The 18,244-nt window shown below is 42.6% G+C and overlaps 1 protein-coding gene across 1 annotated transcript in view; it reads left to right on the forward strand.

Moving 5' to 3' along the window:
• The window catches only part of mei-41 (ATR serine/threonine kinase meiotic 41), a 76,798-nt gene that overhangs the window by 17,263 nt on the left and 41,291 nt on the right, over positions 1-18,244 (forward strand). The window contains exons 15-26 of the mRNA XM_089545281.1: positions 328-425; positions 3,387-3,479; positions 3,601-3,662; positions 3,858-4,149; positions 5,320-5,572; positions 7,171-7,245; positions 7,431-7,544; positions 9,902-10,096; positions 11,769-11,933; positions 15,138-15,230; positions 15,844-16,001; positions 16,598-16,717. Of these exons, the coding sequence (XP_089401407.1) occupies positions 328-425; positions 3,387-3,479; positions 3,601-3,662; positions 3,858-4,149; positions 5,320-5,572; positions 7,171-7,245; positions 7,431-7,544; positions 9,902-10,096; positions 11,769-11,933; positions 15,138-15,230; positions 15,844-16,001; positions 16,598-16,717 (1,718 nt within the window). The remainder of the gene's footprint in view (positions 1-327; positions 426-3,386; positions 3,480-3,600; positions 3,663-3,857; positions 4,150-5,319; positions 5,573-7,170; positions 7,246-7,430; positions 7,545-9,901; positions 10,097-11,768; positions 11,934-15,137; positions 15,231-15,843; positions 16,002-16,597; positions 16,718-18,244) is intronic.

Raw genomic sequence — 18,244 nt, forward strand, 5'->3', positions numbered from 1 at the left:
GAAGTTTGCATGGATACGGTGGCCGCAGCTGGCAGAGGACTGGGTTAATTGGCTAGACATGAGAGAGGCCTTTGCCCTGCAGTGGGCGTAGTTAGGCTGATGGTGATGATGATGATCCGAGTACTAGTAATTGCACATTATGTTGCTTTCAAATGCTCAAGTTTATCTCAAGATGAGCTCTCAAGTTTCAAGTTTTTCAGCTCAAGCAAATCTCCTGGTCCCACGACACAGTAACTGCAGCGGGCTTGTTTTCTAACATCTGTTGCTGGGTGTCAATAGCACAATAGCAATGCCAATAGCACCATCAATGTTTTTGCTGGTTTGCAGACTGAAGGCTCGAGTGATGTTCAGAAGGCTGCCCTGCAGGCACTGTGCCATTGCGTATTGCGGAGGACTGCATCCACAGCTGTAACTCAGAATCTCAGGTGGTTCATTCTGCCTCTCTTGTTCTGTGCACTTTTGCTGGTGACAGCCGCTCTGCCCAGACTTTTCACATTTATGCCAAGTGTTTGTGTGCAAGTCTTCCTTCTTCTGCACTGTGTTTTTGTAAGGCTAAATGCTCCCTAGGCTAGCGCAGGCTCTTAGTAAAAACAAAGTGCATGAATCGTTGAAAGCATCAAGCCTGCCTTTGGCTGAAGTGTCTCACTCTTGCTGTCACTTTCCTACTCTTTTTAAAACTTTTAGGCTGTGTATTAAGGGAAATGCTGGTATGAATCCACACCAACTAGCCCAACTTTCTGTACTTATGAAATGCTGGTCTTGAAATGGAAATTTTTGACAATGGAAATATTGTAATGAAATTAAGTGTGTGTATATGTATTTCTTCCTCCTGCTTTCAAGAATATAATTAGTTATAGTATATCTCTATTAGTTCCCATATGGGAAAATAACTGAAGCCTGATCAGGCAATTTCTTACGGGTCGTTAGAACACTTTCCCTCAATATTTTTTAGTTTCGATTGAAATGAAGCTGTAGCCAAAGAACTGCTATGAGGAGCTGTGCTATTTATATTGTTATTGAGGCACGTCATCATATAGAAGTGTTCAGTTGTGTTGAAGCCCTGTAATTATGAAATGTAATTAGATGACATTACTGTTCACAAAATTTGGTATGTTTGACTCAGCCATAAAAAAATAGCCTAGCTCCATAGTTTATTTCTTTCTGAATTCAAGGATATAAGAGTAATTAAAGTTGCATCGTAATACCATAACGAAAACTTCCGTAAGGCTGGTCATGTTGGCAAAAAAACGCAAAGTTGAGAAATTTGCATTTCATGGTTGCGCACCAGCCATTTGGAGGTCATTGTAGAGGCCTCAGAAAACTGAGGAATGCAGACATTCTGAGAGGATTTCACAACAGTGAGTAATACCAGGATGTAGGGAAGAGCGAAGACAATGGCGGCCATCGGGGACAAGGTTGTAGGAATCAACAGGTGTGAAGCTCTGCCACATTTTGCTCCACAGTTACCATTTCTGCACTTCAGAGGCATCAAATATATTGATTTTTAATAGTTGGAGGTAAAATTAGACCTTGAAACTTTGTAGGTAGATTAGAGTATAGTGAAAAATCAAAATTTTCTCTCTTTTTTTTTTTTAACATTTCAAGACCTGTGTCTCCCGCCCGTTAAAGGAGAATACTGCTTTCAGTGAAGTTTTTTTGAAGTGAAAAGCTTCACTAGGCTCGTCAACACTGCGCTTTGCATGGGCCACCCCTGGGCGCCGCCGTAGCGCGCCCTTTCCCTCCTCGCCACCCCCTCCCTTCTCCTCCTCGCCACCGGTTTACCCTTCGCCGCTGCCACGCGGTCTCCGCCGCAGTCCCAAGAGAAGGTTCTTTCGCAAGGCGTTGTGATAACGCGTGAGCGGCGGCGGCTGCCGTAGAAGAGGTGCAGACATTCGCCATGGAAGGAAGAAAAGAAGACCCAGAAGTGATAGCGAGGGAGTTGGCTCAAAATCTACACCGCTATCGTGGTGCTCCCAGTGCCTTGTGTGCGAACTGCGACAGCCATGACGTCAAACAAAGCATAAATGCAGCTTTTCGCTTGTATATCCAGGCTTAACCACAGCTAAGCCACTGCCAATTTTTTTTTTTTGGTGTATTTACATGAAATTGCTTGAGCATGTTGAAAATAATATTTTGATTAATCTCACAAAATATCACTGTTATATCTCTAGAAAATTGTTTTGTGATGTTTATTTTTTTTCTGAATCTTCTGAAATGGCTGCAGAGTTGGCTGGTGCAGCAGTTATTGCGTTCTTACTGGTATGCTACAGGTCAAGACATTCTTATAATTCTTTTTTTCGCAAACACAAATTTCGGCTTTGAAGTTTTTGCGATGCAGTGTTCGTTGACATACCTGCAGTGAGAAGAAAATTTCAGACAAGAAATTAAAGTTCCCAAATTTGATGTACAAAGAATACCGTCACCTGCACTATGGTCCTAGGAGTGCAACAAAACAAACCTGGTCAAAATCAATAAAACAGTTGGGATGAAGAAATCTGCTCCGCTAGGTGAATACCTGGGCATAAAACTGTAACGAAGAGAATGCGTGTTGTTTGATCGTTTCCCTGCAGTGCACAGCTGCCACGGTTCACGAAACAATTTTTTAGAGTACTTCCCGATCGACGGCAACAATGAAACTTAGGAACAGCACATACAACGCAAGATACAAGAGCATACATCAATTTTAAAAAAATCAATCTTTTTAACAAGTTTTTAGGATTTCAAAGCTACGTAACCCCTTAACAAAGCAAGGTTTGGATTTGAGAAGGATTGCTTGCCTATCTTCTAAATCGACTCTTGCTTTGGCTAGTCGTCATTATATATGCAGCACTTACATATGTTCTGTTCATCTTGCATTCTGTAAGATTAGGCTCACTTTTGTTGAAGGTCAACTTTGAGGCGATTTCACGCATTGCCTGTTTGCTCCTAGAGACTGAAGTTTGTTGGAGTCCCTGTACTGTGCTGACTGCTTTTGTATGCATTCAAACGCACGCACACTTTTCATGAGAGGAGTCCTTTTTGTATCACCTGCACTCTGTGGTGTCATTTGCGATGTCATTATTGCATGACTAACAGCAAGTTGCCTATTCTACCAAAGCCCAGCGGAACAGTGCGCTTGGTTCTGCCTGGCCATGTAGCCTAGCTAGCAGCATAATTACGTCAAAATAAAACTATGCTCGAGATATTAGGTAGTCACTGGGTATAGCTCACTTAAAGACTCACTTGATGGATAGAGCCCGCTGACGTTTTCTCTTTTTTCTGCATTTTACGAAATGAATAAAAGCTGCGGAGCTCAGCTGAAAATCGCGAAATGTCTTTGCAGCTTGGGTTACAGCTTAATGCCTTTTAATTTCACTTAATTATTGTTTGATTTTGTTCATTCTCAGCTCGGCCATTGAGACTGCGTCTGCACAGAGCCTGTTGGGATGGGTTGAATGTATCTGTGACCTCTGCTGTGTTTTGTCAGGAAAGGCCAAAAGGCAAGTACTGCTTTGCTGGTATCGATATATAGCTATCTGATAAGCACTCATGCTTGCCTTTTTAAAATATCCTAGTTGGGAATACTTAGGGAAGTCATTCACTGTGCATCTCATTTTGTAGCCTGCCATGTGGGAGCGACTGGAAACAACCAAGTGCTGTCCGCTGCAGTACGTGTGAAGCAGGTCAGTTTAGACAAAAGCCTTTAATCGTTGCCACGAATTCGCTTCACATACGTGGATAACATCACCCTGAGCTGATTCGCACCAGTTGTGCATGGGGTAGCTTTGAGCATTTTGTTGCACTTGCTCCGCGCTTTATTTGACATTCATTTGCTCACCCTGTATACATGAATACATCTTTTTTTTTCTCTCTTTTAGGCAACCGTTCAGTAATTCCTATTTTCAGTGAATGCAAACTCATGAGCGATTGTGTCATCAAGTTCTGCGGTTCCAGTCACAGTTCTGTTCGGAAAGGTGAGGGTGTGTGTGTATTGCCGATTGTGGTACATGAATCGGAGCGAGCTGTGGACACTTGTTACATCTCCGTCTGTGCAGCCATGGTGTCTCGCCTCCCCGGAGTCCTTCGTCATCTCCACATGGATGATGCCCTGGTTGGTGGTCTGCTGAACCTCCTGGAGGACTCCGATTACCTTGTCAGGATGAAGTTTGGGTGAGGACATTGATATTCTTCTTCGGCCTTGGAAATCTACCACTGAGGGAGAGCTGAGGTTGGTTTAGGTGAGCCCAGGCAGCACATTCCTGAGATTAAATGTTAAACGAGGGCAGATATTAAGTGAACAGTTGTGTACTATACGCTGATTGGACCATCATAATAGAGGGCATAAAATTTGGCGAGGAAAGCTGTTTTTAATGTTCTAGCACTGGCAATTTTTACCCAAAGAGATCTTTTTCTCTCAGGATTTTTCGTGAATGCATTTTACTACCTTAGCCTCCTGCAGCCTTTGATGTTGCTATAGCCAAGTTCGCCATTTGCTAAGCTTTTGATGCATGCCAGAGCGCTCAATATTTTTTGAGCTGTTAAGTAGTGAAAGCAGATAAGTCTTTTATTATATTTTTTACTCAAAAAAAGCTGCTAAATTGTGGGCATGCCAATGAATACCTTCATCCTAGTATTCAATTATGATTTAGTGTTTGCTTGCGCTAAAAAGTTGCCCAGTTTCTTGGTCAAGAGATTATTCTCCCATAGTATCGTGGTGTAAATGCGTTAGAGTATGCTATTAACTTGCGCACCCTCCTAGGGGTGGGCAGTCTTTGTCTGCTGTTGTTGATTAAATAACTCATTTAGGCCAGAAGAAAACTGAACCAAGGTGGTGGTCTGCCGTTTGCTACTATCTGTTGTTTACACTTTCTTTTTGAGATGGTCAGTGCTGTGTTAAGGCTTTACTTTTTGCAAACTTTTCCTCCCTGCAAGTAATCCTTTTTGTTATTTTTGCTGTGTACAAAATGTCCCAAACCTTGTTACTTCACATTTACACTCTCTCTCCACGCACGCACGCACGTGATGGCACGCTGTTGTCAGTGGCACTTGAGTAGCATCCTCTCACGATTAATGAGCTGCCAACTGACACGGAGGGAAGGTTGCTAGGTATTACATGCATGCACGAATGCATGCAGGCATGTACACATGCACACACACGCACATACACCTGGGCAAGTTGCCCACCACTCAGAGGGCAGGTGAGCAGCTTGCCACAAAACTGGCTTCAAACAAACAGACAAGCAGACAAACACACAATGGCTGAATGCGGGTAATGGCCACTGTAAGTGCACTAGCGCACTGAGAAAGTTGACCCCAAATGAAAGTGCAGTCCTCTTGCAGGGATCAACCACTGAAAGCCCTGGTGTCGTGGGGCTACCCCAGCGTTCACAAAGCCATTGCGCCACGGTTGAAGCAGGCTCTGAGCAATGCCTGGCAGTCGGAGAATTCCCGTCTGCAAGACACTCTGCTTATGGCTGTGGGCTGTGTGGGACAAGACTCGAAGAGCGAGGAATTGCAAGAGTTTGCTGTGCTGTGCTTGTTGCAGCATCTGCTATGCCGCACAGCCGGCGTGGCTGACATTGCACGCTACCAGGTGAGAGAGAGAGACCTTGCTGAGGAATTCCTGTTGGGAATGTGGAATTATGGACACCTCACTTTAGGTCTTTTTCACCTGGCACCAAAGTTACGGATAATCACATGTCACAGTTCATGCTGAGTCGCAGAGGGGCGTGATAGAGAAAGTATAGGAATGACGTAAAAATTCTTATTAGAAACTTGCGACCCTGCAAAGGGAGGGAATTTGACACAAGGAAAGTAGTTAGTCCAGTATCCAGTAAGGAATTGAAACTTGTGGCTGAGACCTGATGGTGGCAGACATACTTAAAAGGAAGCCTGCAACCACCCCTCAAGCTTGGCGGGTGAGTACATTATTAGTGTATGCCATCGTGAGCATCTCAGCCAAATTTCACTATCATTCGTTAGACATATTGTTACGGCCTATGGTAACTTTGGAGTTTCATTTGTGGCTGTTATGGCCAAGCACCATGTTTGTGAAAACGTGCTAGCTTGCATCTTTTATATCTCTATCTGTATTAGCCTGGTTCCTCTGGTTTGATGTTTGTGCAGTCATCCCGTCCGCATGTCCCATTCTGCAGCAGAAAGACAACTATATACATAGGTATGCATGCACGGACATTCTACAGCCATCTTATGTCCGTGCTACCCTGGATTCTACCCTCTGGCAGAGGTCAAATCGGACTACTAAATTCGAGCTGGAGGCCCTAACCCAGACCGCAATGCAGAGTACACTTACCTTCTGCTATTAATCCATGCTATTTATAGGATACTGCAACTATTTGTGTTTGCTTGGTGGCAGTGCAGTAGCCGTGGCAATCACGAGTGGAATCCATAGAGTTTCTTACTATTACCTAGAGGGAAAGCTGGCAAGCCGTCTATGGGAGTTTGCATGGAGACCCCACATGACCACCTCAGCCACCATGGGCGCTCAAAGCATCATGGGGCGGTGAGCTACTTGTTGCAGAACTGCAACTTTTAGCCAAAAAATAATAGAAAAATAAAGCTGTTTGATAACTACAAACGTCCTAACATTGAAAATCTTGTCTAATGATTGCAACAAACAAGCAGAAAACCATTTAAGTGCAAAGTTTGCCCAAAATAAGAGACGACTCGCTCTCCTATTGGCCAAGTAATGAACACAATAAAAACTAATATTTCGTAATTAACAGGCGCACTTTTAAAAGTAAATATGTTTTCAAAAAAGATGTTGTTGCATAAATATTATAAGAGGTTTTTTAATGGCATTTCGGAAAAGTGAAACCTCTTATTGGCGTCGTGTGTCGTCGCGTTTTCACTACTATGGGTTTTGCCCACTGCGTTCACGCGAAAGTCGTCTGCGCACACACGAACAGCGTTTTCGGAATGAAACGTCTTAGTAGTGCCACTCCATGTTCCCAAAAAATTACGACTATGCCGCAACAAGTAGCTCACCGCCCCATGATGCTTTGGGCGTCCATGGTGGCTGAAGGGCAACGCCGCCAGCTTTCCCTCTAGGTAATAGTAAGAAACTCTATGGTGGCATCATCTGTGGCCTCATGAGTAGTGTCGATCACTCATCATATAGTACTGAGATTGGGCAGGTGTAAATATTTTTGTGCTGGTTTTCTGTTGTAGCTTGTGGAAATGGCCGAGTGTATGGGGTCCTCCACTGGTGTCATACTGAAGACGTTCCGGCCCCTTGTAGGCAAGGTAAGCAGAAACTATTACTGTTCCCTTTCTCTTTTCCAACTGTTGGGAGATATGTCATAAAATAAAGCTTCCCATTTCTAGCTTACCTCATTTGCTGTTATGGGAGTGACAAAAACACATAATTTCTGAATTCACAGCAGGAGTGTCGTGCAGGCTGTGGTGAACTTTTTTCCTGCTTCTTGCAGTTTCTGTTCGAGAGCATGATGAAGTCCTACCAAGAGGGCGGCTTCTCGGTAAATGCCTTCCTCACCAATCTCATCGGCATATTTGGATCCACTGATGTTCGGAGCTTTCTCATTGTGAGTTGGGTGTCTGCACTTTCTTTTTATGTCTGTGGAATTTTGTTTCTCTTGCCTTCTTTGTTGTGAATCATATATAGAGCATTTTATGTAGTCCTTGTGTTACTTTCTAGTGAGCCATTTGCTTTTTTTACTTGTTTGCTTCTGTTCAGATAGCTTGCCTGCACTAACCGAAGAACTCTCATAACACTGTACAAACCATGGAAATCCCCCCCCCCCCCCCCTCTTTTTTTTGAGCACGAAATAATGTAAGCTTCAACAAGTGAACTGTCCTCCTATGCAAAGAAACTCCCGAAGTTTTCATTATAACGGGCATCCAATTTAAAGGCAACTGCAAAAGGTGTCATTCAATGCTTAAAGACAGTCAAAATGAAACAAAACACAGATAAGTGCTATCTGTTTACATAAGGAATGAGGGACAATTATAAATTGTGCTGAAAATGACTTCTCTGGGTGTCTGAAAACAACTGGCCATGTAATGCATCGTATTTCTGTAGGTAGTACCTAAAACATGGGGAGACATCTGTTGGATCTCATGCCGTATATGTTTTGGTCATGTATACTATTGTGCTCAGTATGAGCTACAACGTTCAAGATGTGGAAGGAGTTCACTTCTCGAAGCAGTACGAGTGCAGAGGGTCTGGAAATCTACGCATTTATCTGTCAATAGAGAGAGCCAAGTACTAGTACACTGAACGTGTGTGCAAACTGAGTTCTCTGTCTGGAGCAAATTTTATTTTTTATTAAGTCGAATCCTCACTTGGTTCATTCGGGCCGCATTGCAGGTCATATTGAGCACGTGCATTCACAAATGCCATGTGCTCCTCAGTATAGTGCAATATCTCTAATGTTTGCATTTGTGCTCTGTGACACCTTTTGAGGAGAGCCCATAAACTCGTTCAATAACTACATTCTCCGCATCCCGGGTAATTACCGCGCGTATCGCCTGTGGAGGAGTGCGGACCTTTGAGTGTGTGAAAAATGATGAGAGCAGAGGGAAAGGTGCGAAGGTCCTGAAATTCAAATTTTGAAATAACTCACAAAATGCATTAAAAAAATTCTTGGTGGAGAATATTTGTGCAGCGGCATCCTTTAACATCCCAGAAGTACCGCACCTTTATTGAGAGGCTCTTTCAGAGCCATTTTAAGCAAGTATGTCCCAGCGTGGCTGTTGCTGTGTGCAAACAAATGACTATATGCCACTGCTGTCTGGTCTTCCTAGTTGTTTATTTCTGCCGTACTGCTATGCCTTCTTTCTTCCTCTATTTTTATTTAATATAACTTAGTTTTGAGATGTCAGTGCATGTTGTCTGTATTTTTTTTATTTTTTTTGCCAGAAAGCATCAGAAAATCAGTGCTACCAGAAGTGTGATGAAAAGCAACCCGAAAAATTGCATAACGTTTGCGTCATTGGGAGCCTTAATGTGCTTTCTGGAATTATAAACGGCACAATCAAGGATCTGCCAAAACTGCCATGCTATATCTTTAAGAGCGTACGTTGTTGGGCTAGTCGGTCGATCATGGTGAATACAAGGGGGTACTGCGCACAAAAAGACAAGGACAAGAGGATAACACAACAAGCGCAGACTCGCGACTAACTTTATTTGAAAACACGACACTCCTTTTATAGTTGCAAACTGTCACATCACACACATGTGGAAACCAAAAACCTGTCTTCATTGTGATACAGTTTGATAGAAGGGTCACTTATGCAATCTTTATCCTTCTGTTTGATTCAAAACGCCTCCGCCAACTCACGCGCCACCTGGTCACGGCTCCTCCTCAAAACTTTTGTATCTGTCTGCAAAGGCAGGCAAGGGTTTGTAGATACAACGGTTTGTAGATACAACGGTTGACCATGTTTACTCCATGGCCTCTGCTAAGCATTCACCCACTGAGGTCTGTGGCTAGAGGGTGAAAGCCATTACTAACGCGTGTAGTCCAAGCCAAGCAATGAGAAGAAATAAAAGAAAGATGGAGCAGCCACAGAACAATGTTCGTAATCTTACCATACTGTATTGCTAGACGGGAGGCACACTGCCCTTCACTTGTGTGCGCAGCCTGCTGTGGTGGGTAAATGGCTTTGGTGTTCAGCTGCTGATCCTAAGGTCACACTATTGTATTGAGGCCGTGGCGGCTGCGTCTTCATGGAGATGAAATTCAAAAACGTTCTTACGCTGTGCAATGTCGGTGCACGTTGAAAAAGTACTTTAAGTGGTCGATTTTAACCGGAGCCCTCCACTACAGCATTCCTCGTAGCCCATGTGCAGCTTCGGGATGCCAAAAGTCACATAACGTAACATGACAGACATGGCATAGCCTAACATCTTGTAAGTGCATGTTCTGGCACTTTGCAGAGTATGCTTCGCTTCCTTCTGCCTCCCCTGGTGCTCCAAGCTGAGCCCGCATGCTCTCGTCTCCTGCGTGGATTTGCCAAGGAGCTCAAGACCTGCCGTCGAGACCTGCTGATGACCAACTTCAAGCATATCTTCCCTTACCTTGTCTGCCACGCTTCGAGTGAACAGCTGGCCAGTGCCTTGTCATTCGTCGAGGTATGAGTTCAGGCATAGTTCTCGTTTGTTTAATGTATTGACGAGTAGTACTGTGACGTGATACCGTAGTTTATGCAGTTCTTGCTTGTTCGTGGCAGGAGACATTTTTTGCGCTTTATTTAGTTCCGTTTTCTAAGTTTCTAAATGCAGATGTATTATCCAGTTCGCATGTGGTGATTAGGATGCAACAGAGGAGGGCAGTTACAGGAAGCCTTCGTAATTCCAGGACAGCAGGAAGTAGCCATAAGTACTATTTAAAATGATTTTTATGTAGTACAAACCAGGACATGAAAAACTGAGTAAGGAAAATGCAAATTCATTGTTTTCTTTTCAATACTCTTCAAAAAATATGTTCATGGTGTTTGCTCAATATTTCTTTTATCAATCTCATTGAGGAATCTCTTTTAGAGTGCATAAATGCATTGTAATAATATCACTCACTTTGTAAAAAGTAGCACTCTGTTCTAAAGCAACGTTTGTTGAATTTCATTGTCATTTTAACCGCCACTGTAGACAGTGTTATCAGTCATCCCAACTTAACAGGCAGCAGGGTCCTCTTCCTCTATGGCAAAGTTGTGTACTGTGGGCCTTCTGCACTAAATTTGTGCCTGCTTGAGGCCTGACCACTGCCTGGGGTCTCTGCCATTGGGGCTTAGAAAGTCCACACACTTGCAGAAGCAGTTTAAGGAGGTGGCCGCTACCATGCAGACTCTTCAGCATGCAGTAGATTATGCTACTTTCCAGAGTGGACAACCCTGGCTCCCTGCAAGCACTTGCTTGCCTCCCAAAGTGCTGTTTAGATATTTGAAACTTACGAGCTTAAGATTGAGAACCTCTCTGTGTATGCACTGTGGACGTTCCTTGTTTTTCACGGCCTTCACAGAGCCAGTACCATACCCACTTTCCATGGACAGGATGAGCACAACTTTCCTTCCCTCTCCTTCTCTGTCTCCTCTCCGCGTGTGTAAGGTAGCCAACCGGGCATATGCCTGGTTGATATTACCTCCCTGCCTTTGCTTCCTTCTCTCTTATTTCTTGCTTGCCTGGCAGTTTGCCGGTTAGTGTCATCCACCAATGCCTGAGAAAGTGCTTGCATCATCGCAAAATGTAGAGCATTGCCAAAAACACATACTAAATGGGACATTTAAAGAAATTTTCCATTTCATAATTTAGATCAGTCTTTCTCAAGCCATTGAAATTCTGCTGTAACAGGATTAAATTATTTTCGAGCGAAAGTAAAAAAATTTTTCTGCATGGTGCTAAACAAAAACACAAAAGGAAAACAAGGCAGTTAGAAATTGCTGTGCTGTATTAAGCTGGTTTATGCATTCAATACCTTTTTGCGTGTTAGGAATGTGAACTCTGTGGTCAGCATATATTAGTCTTAGCGTGAAAGACGCTATGTTGTTCATTTAGGCCCAGCAGTGCCACTTGTTAAAATACTGCAAATTGTTTTCGCACAACTTAACATCATACGAGCTTGTGCATGGAGTGCGCACAAAAAAAGAAAAGCTGCTGATAGGCCATGCAGTTTGCGTCTGTCCTCTGAATCCTACAACACACACTGCCAATATGATGCAATAAGGCAAAGCAAGTGTAAATTCTTGCGCAGTTTAGGTCGTGTCTAACACGCAGGGACTAACCTTCTCTGTGACCTTCCTTTGCTTGGCAGGCAGAGACGGGCCTTGGCATCGGCAATGTGCTCCGCTTTGACTTCCAGCGCATCTTGAATGAGCTTCTCTTCCACCTCGGCAGCCACTATGAGCAGGTGCATGACAGCCTGTTGGGGCTGGCCAGGGAAGATGGTTTTCGCCCCATTCGTTCCGCCAAGGATTTGGTAAGAGCTGGGATGAAGTCTAGTAGATCGGGTAGTGTGGAAGCAGGCAGTACATAGGATTCTCTTTAATTCGAACTCTCTTAAGGGGCACCCTGGTTGTAAAAATACTTTTTTTATTAGCGAGTATATTTGCATTTTTTACTGCAAATTTGTGTGGGACTGGCGCAAAGCTGCAATAATGCTCCATTCAGTGAATGCGACAAAAAAGGGTAGACTGTGGGAGGAAGGCACACTGGCCAAAGCTCGAAGATAATCTGTGCAAGGCAGCTGCTGCGAGCATGTATCTTTGTCACACTCTCTGACGAAGATATCCTCAGTGCATTTCCATGGTACTTACCAAATAAACAGGTGTGTCTTATTCACTGGTAAAACTTATGTGAGATTTTTTTTACCAGAAGTGCCGTCCACACACATGTAATGTATAGACCAGAAAATGTGGTATGCTCTCTCATTAGTGTGTAATGATGAGTGGAGCTATTTGAGATTTTGCAATTTAAGCCTTTGCTGTTTGTGATGAAGGTACTGCAACAGCAGCGATGTGGAGTGTACGTGGACTGTTACGTTCTGGGGACGACCAAGCAGACAGCAGACATGGGTGGCAGACACGCGCTTTGGCGCTTGATCAGCCAATGCAGCATAAATTCAACGCGTTATGCATGGCCTTTTTATAGACTTGGGAAGAGTAGGAAAATGTCGCACCAAATGCCTCTAGCAACAGTGCATCATGCCATGCGCGGATGCAACAGACAGGTTCTCGATGCCGGTGACATCACTGATCACATGACGTCAGGCGACCATGACGTCAGTCTCGTGACTGGTAACATGACTGTGAGATGGTCACGTGATGTGGTACGCCAACTACAATGATGCTTATGTGTCAAGTGAGCCACTAAAAGCTTCACTATGAAAAGAAATTCAAGGGGTGTAAGCCTAATGTGGCACTAGCTTCAGTGTCATTTGTTAAGGGTCACGTGTAAAAGCTTGAGTCACATGACTCAGTTAAGTGAAAAACAATAGGTACGCCGCCTTGCTATGTAACAATTTCATTTCATGTGGACGATAACTGCGAGATCTCAATAGGATTAGGCTGACACCTTGAGGGCTTTTTGTCTGTGCAGTAAGCTTTCTTTTGTGTTCTCCTTTTGCATTATTGCTTGCTGTACCATATTTACTTGCGTAATGAACCCACTTTTTTTTCCAGGAAAGTTGACATCAATTTGAGTGGAGGGTTCATTATGCAGGGAAAAAAGTTTTGACAGATTTTTTTGCGACAGTCGAAATTTCATATAAGTCTGGCTGCCGGTCCTTCTGTTCATCCTTCATCAACAGAAGATTATGGTCAGCCATGTTCATCTTGCTGGTGTTTAGCATAGTTCACTTTGAAAGGTCGGGATCCGACAACTTTGTGATAGTTGACAGTGCCGGCTAATCGCACCGAGATAAAGTGAACATGTTGAACACCGGCCCTGAAGGTCAGGTGCGCGTTTTTTACACAACATTAAAAAAATTCACAGGACCGTTACGAGTGTGTAATGCAAATGTTTAAGTGTAAGCTGTGGTGTAAAAGGGGTTAGGCATTTTTGCTCCCACTCTCGGGCTCGCCAAATCGCTTAGGGGGTCTAAGGGCCTACCTCCATAGCACATCCTCTCCGATCCTTGAGCGCTCACCTACCTTCTAAGCATACGCTATTGCAGTAGGGTACGCAACAGCGCGCCAAGCAAGCCATTTTCACTGGTGCTCCTATCAAGGGCGCACGGCTTCTTGGCTCTCTGCCATGTTCGGCGGGCTCTCTACCCCCACAGGAGTTCTTATCGAAAGATAAACACGCTGTGATGTTATCGGTGCGTAGCATCTTGGCTCGCTGCCATGGTCTGCACTGCAGATGGCATGTAACTGAGGAATGCGCTAAGACAAGGAAATGCTTAAGAAAAAAAAGAAAGCACACTCAATGTCAACAGTGGGGCTGGGTTCGTTACTTGAGTAACTCAGTATTTTATTGTTTTTTCCTATCAATTACTGCGTGCACCATAATGCCGAGAGACTTCTTATTGGTTAACATAAATTGTTAACACATTGCACTTGTTTATTTTGGGTGAAGCTCACTGCAGAGAGGACCTCGTGTCTTATGGAAGCATGCATTAGCATTATAGCAGTGCTTACAGGGCGGCATGGTGATGCTAAGATCAGGAAAGTTTCTAGTTTAGAATGTCAGGCCACACTGGAAATACACCCTGGGAATGCATAAATGCTCCTTTTTTTTCCCCAAGTATACAAAACTCAGTTTTTCTTCTTTTTTGTTTTATGAAAGTGGGTACTTATCTTACAATCCTTAATACACATTCCTTTTGCGATATGAACACAGCATATATTAGTTAAGTACTGAATAATAAATTCAAATTTATCTATGCAAATGTCCTCATATCTTCAGTGAAGTAGCTAGAAGGAAATCGATGAAATGTAACATAATTTTCCACAAATAAAATAGAGCATGACATACTTAAACAATATGAGAGCCGTTAGCTTCATTATTTTGAGGTTTGATTTTGGTTGTCAACTTTTGTGATTCTGCGTTTTATGCCATTTGGAAAGGCATTTTCTGTAGGGTGCTCTGTAACAAATTGTGCAATAAAATATTCATAGGCATGCTAGATGAATACAATGGCCATTATTTTATGAGGACTGCTTATTTTTTGGTAATTTTCGGTCATGGTTAAAAAAAAAAAAGGACCCAAGTACTACATGAGCTGTGCTAATTATAACTACTGCTGGGCATCAAATTTTATGATTTATTTTTAATGCCTTTATCAGCAATATTTTTGTCTCCAAACATTTTCCACTTATCCACTCTAGTCCAAGGCTGTATTTTACACTAAAAAGCTCAAGTCAATTGGCTCAGAACGTTTTTAGTCACATGGTTATTGATATTTTATGAACAGCAAGAAATTGCAATCTCAAGCTAAGAGACAGCATTTGCGAGAATGACTTTGTGTCGATGCTTTAAAACAGCTTATGGCTGTTCGGCTATAAGTTCAATTTCCTATAGCGTGCGTTTCAGTGATAGCCGTCTTCAAAATATCATGGACAGTATTAAGTTTTAGTTGAGCCCATAGGTCTGCATTGCGGTGTTTGACATAATGTTCCAAGTATCATGTTGTTTTAATAGATGGTCAGTCTACCTGTTGAATTCATTGTCAACATTCCAGGCCGAGTTCCTGCAGCCAAGGCTACTTGGTTTCCTGACTTTCTTTGACGTTCAGCTTGTGAACAAGAGTGTCCCCGATGATAAAAAAAAGGAGGTTTGTAATACGCTCACACTTTTCTCATTTTCCAGTTCTCAACGTGAGATGCGCGTTTCAGAACATTTGCGTGCCTTTTGCTGATACTAAATATGTGCTGTGGCCAGATTTAGTTTGCATGACTGTGCATTTTCATGATGCAGCATCATTGCTCGCGAGCAACAAACAAATGCACCTTATCTGGCTTTGCATTGGGTGCTAAGTGAGTATTCTTTGGATGACGGAGTTGGTTTGCCTTAGGAATGAATGAGCACATTAAGCACACTGCACAAAGAAATATTTACACAATCAAAGCCTCAGGATTATCATTCTGTCAAGGTTTAAAAGTAAAAACAAATGTCAGAGAACAGTTGAAGTCCTCTCTCTCTGTCACCCTCTTTCTTTTTCTACTTATTTTTTGCTGTTGGAAGTGGTGAAATGTCTCGCTGCTTTTCTAAATCTCAAGGTTTCTGTCTCGATGGCTTGGAAGCGTTTATTTTTCTAGGACATTTGTTTGCTCATTGTGAAAAAAAAAATAATATGATTTGTTTAATTTTTATTTTTATTATTGGTTGCTATGAGAAATCTTCACGATACTTAAGCATGCTGCTTACTTTCGAACGTGTTGTTGCAGGCACTCAAAAGCCTGGAGTGCGTCCTCCGTCTCATGGGGCAGCGGCACGTGACAGCGCTTCGAATGAAACTCATGGCAACACTGAAGCTGGCATTGCGACTTAATCATGGGGAATTTCCATCCATCAACACCGGTCTATGGAGCACGTTCATCCGCAAGTAAGTATCGCTGAGCCATCTCTGATGTTGCAGTCTTATTTGAAGGGACGGTTGGTTGTGGTTTTCTAGTTGCAACCAGATGGGCACCTAATAGGGCAATCTTTTGCCTTCTGGCAACTGTACCATTGATAACTAATAACCTGAGGTCCCGTCTTGCCTTCAACATGTTTTTCATGTTTATGAGTTGAGCTGTAATAGAACACTGTGGCTATAAAGTCAATAAAACTAAATGAAACTTAGTAAAGGCTTACTGCCACATTTCTCAAAGGGAGTGTGCCGGTACCCTGATATTTACATTTTCCTTGAAAATTTGTCTTGCACATTTTCTTTGGTGAGGCTAGTTTGAGCTATTTCATTCATTTTTTTTTGCCAGCTGCTCCGTCACATTGATTTGACATGCATAGTGACATAACAGCGATGTGCATGGCACGTGTGTTGTTTAATGCTTGCAGTGAAAGGTGGTAAACAAGCTCTTAATAATTAAATAAACTGCGGTTCTGAGTTTAGGTCGGCTCGAAGTGCCCTGGCACATCAAATGGGCCCCTGAATGCCTGTCAGCACAACTGAGTGAGTTTTCCTCAATATCTTGCTCCTAGCCTAGAGCCAGCATCCACAGGACCACTGCTGAGTCAAATTGTTGCCACATTGTTGCCGCTGCTCAAGTTGGACCCCGAAGGGGCAACAACCATTTTCAACTTTCTCTTCATAGACAATAGGTGAGTCTGCGAATTTCCCTTTGCTTCTAAAGCTTGACTTGATCGGAGGATGAAGTGACTCTCAAAAAACCTGAGCTGAATATGGTACTATGTTTTTTAAGAAATAAACTTTCCAAAGCCCCCCCTAAGGTTAAACTTCTCGCGTTTAACTCACTAATCAGGCCTAAGCTCAAATATGCTCGAATATCAATATTAAGAAAATTGAAAGAATCCAAAGAAAAGCCATAAGATTTATTTATTCTAAATTTTCACCTTTTGATTCTCCGTCTGAGCTAATGAAATCTAACCGTATCCAACCTCTTGAGGTAAGAAGACAAAAAATATTCGACGAGAATTTCTTTCCTTGCTCATAAATAACAAACTGGCGCTTGATCCTGCACCCTATTTATCGTTTTTAGCTACACGCATCACACGTCACCATCATCCCGGTTCACTTACCCCGTACTTTGCTAGAACTGACGCTTTTTAATTTTCCTTTTTCCCACGTACCATCAGTGAATGGAATTCTCTGACAGGATAAAATGTAGCGCATAGTCATCCTGCATGCCTTTTTATTTTTAGTTTTTCTTTTTATTTTACTTGTTGCCCGTGTATCTGTGTTATCTATTGTGCATTAATGTTCTGCTTGGATCTGTGAGATGATCTGCAGTATGAAATAAATAAAAAATAAATAAAAAACAGCCTTTGGACTGACAAAACCTGTAACGGGCATCCAACACACTTGGATATTTGTGGCATTTCAAGTGCAGTACCAGTATTTCAGAACATCGATTGTAGATATTTTTTATGCAACAAAAATTGTGCAGATTCACCATTCATGTTGTAAGACACGCTACATCAAAGCCACTTTTGCAGTGAACATGTTTTTGATGGGATCATTTGAAGCGCTGTAGTGATAGATTTGTCTTGGTACGGAGCGCAAACTAGCAAGAGCTCAGAAGCATGTGCAATGGAGTGAGTGAGGTGTTGATTACTTCCCTCTGCTTATGGCATCCACTGCTACAGTTCAGTTTCTAAAAGTAGCGCACATGATGTGCAGAGAGTGTGTGTTCAGCCCCTGCTAGTGACATGTTGTCTTTTCTTTTGCTTCTTAAAATCTGAATACTAACACGAACAAAACTTCACTTCCCCCGCACAAAATAAAAATATACTACATTCCTGCATTGCTTTCAGTGACTCGTGTATGCTCAAACATTGTAGTGGGATTGACATTCCCTGTTTAAACGTTCCAGACTTCGTTCTGGCATTTTTAAGTTGCTTAAGCTGGCAGTGAAACCTTTTTTTTGCTCTTTGGCTTGTTGCTGCTATTATTGCACAGCCCTTGGTTCTTCAAGCTTACCTCCATTTTTTTTTTTTTTTGCCGTGGTGAGCACTTTCATTGCTAAAAATATTTCATTGAATCTATTAATCCACTTGATTCCTTTCATTGATTTAATTGATGGAAATAAATTTATTTTCTAAGAAGATGATAACCCTAGATCCTGTGTCTTCACAGACCAAAAGCTACGTTATTGTAGCACAATGCTT

Source organism: Amblyomma mixtum, chromosome 5 (assembly GCF_055824585.1).
Source record: "Amblyomma mixtum isolate Tamu chromosome 5, ASM5582458v1, whole genome shotgun sequence".
Classification (NCBI taxonomy): Eukaryota; Metazoa; Arthropoda; class Arachnida; order Ixodida; family Ixodidae; genus Amblyomma; species Amblyomma mixtum.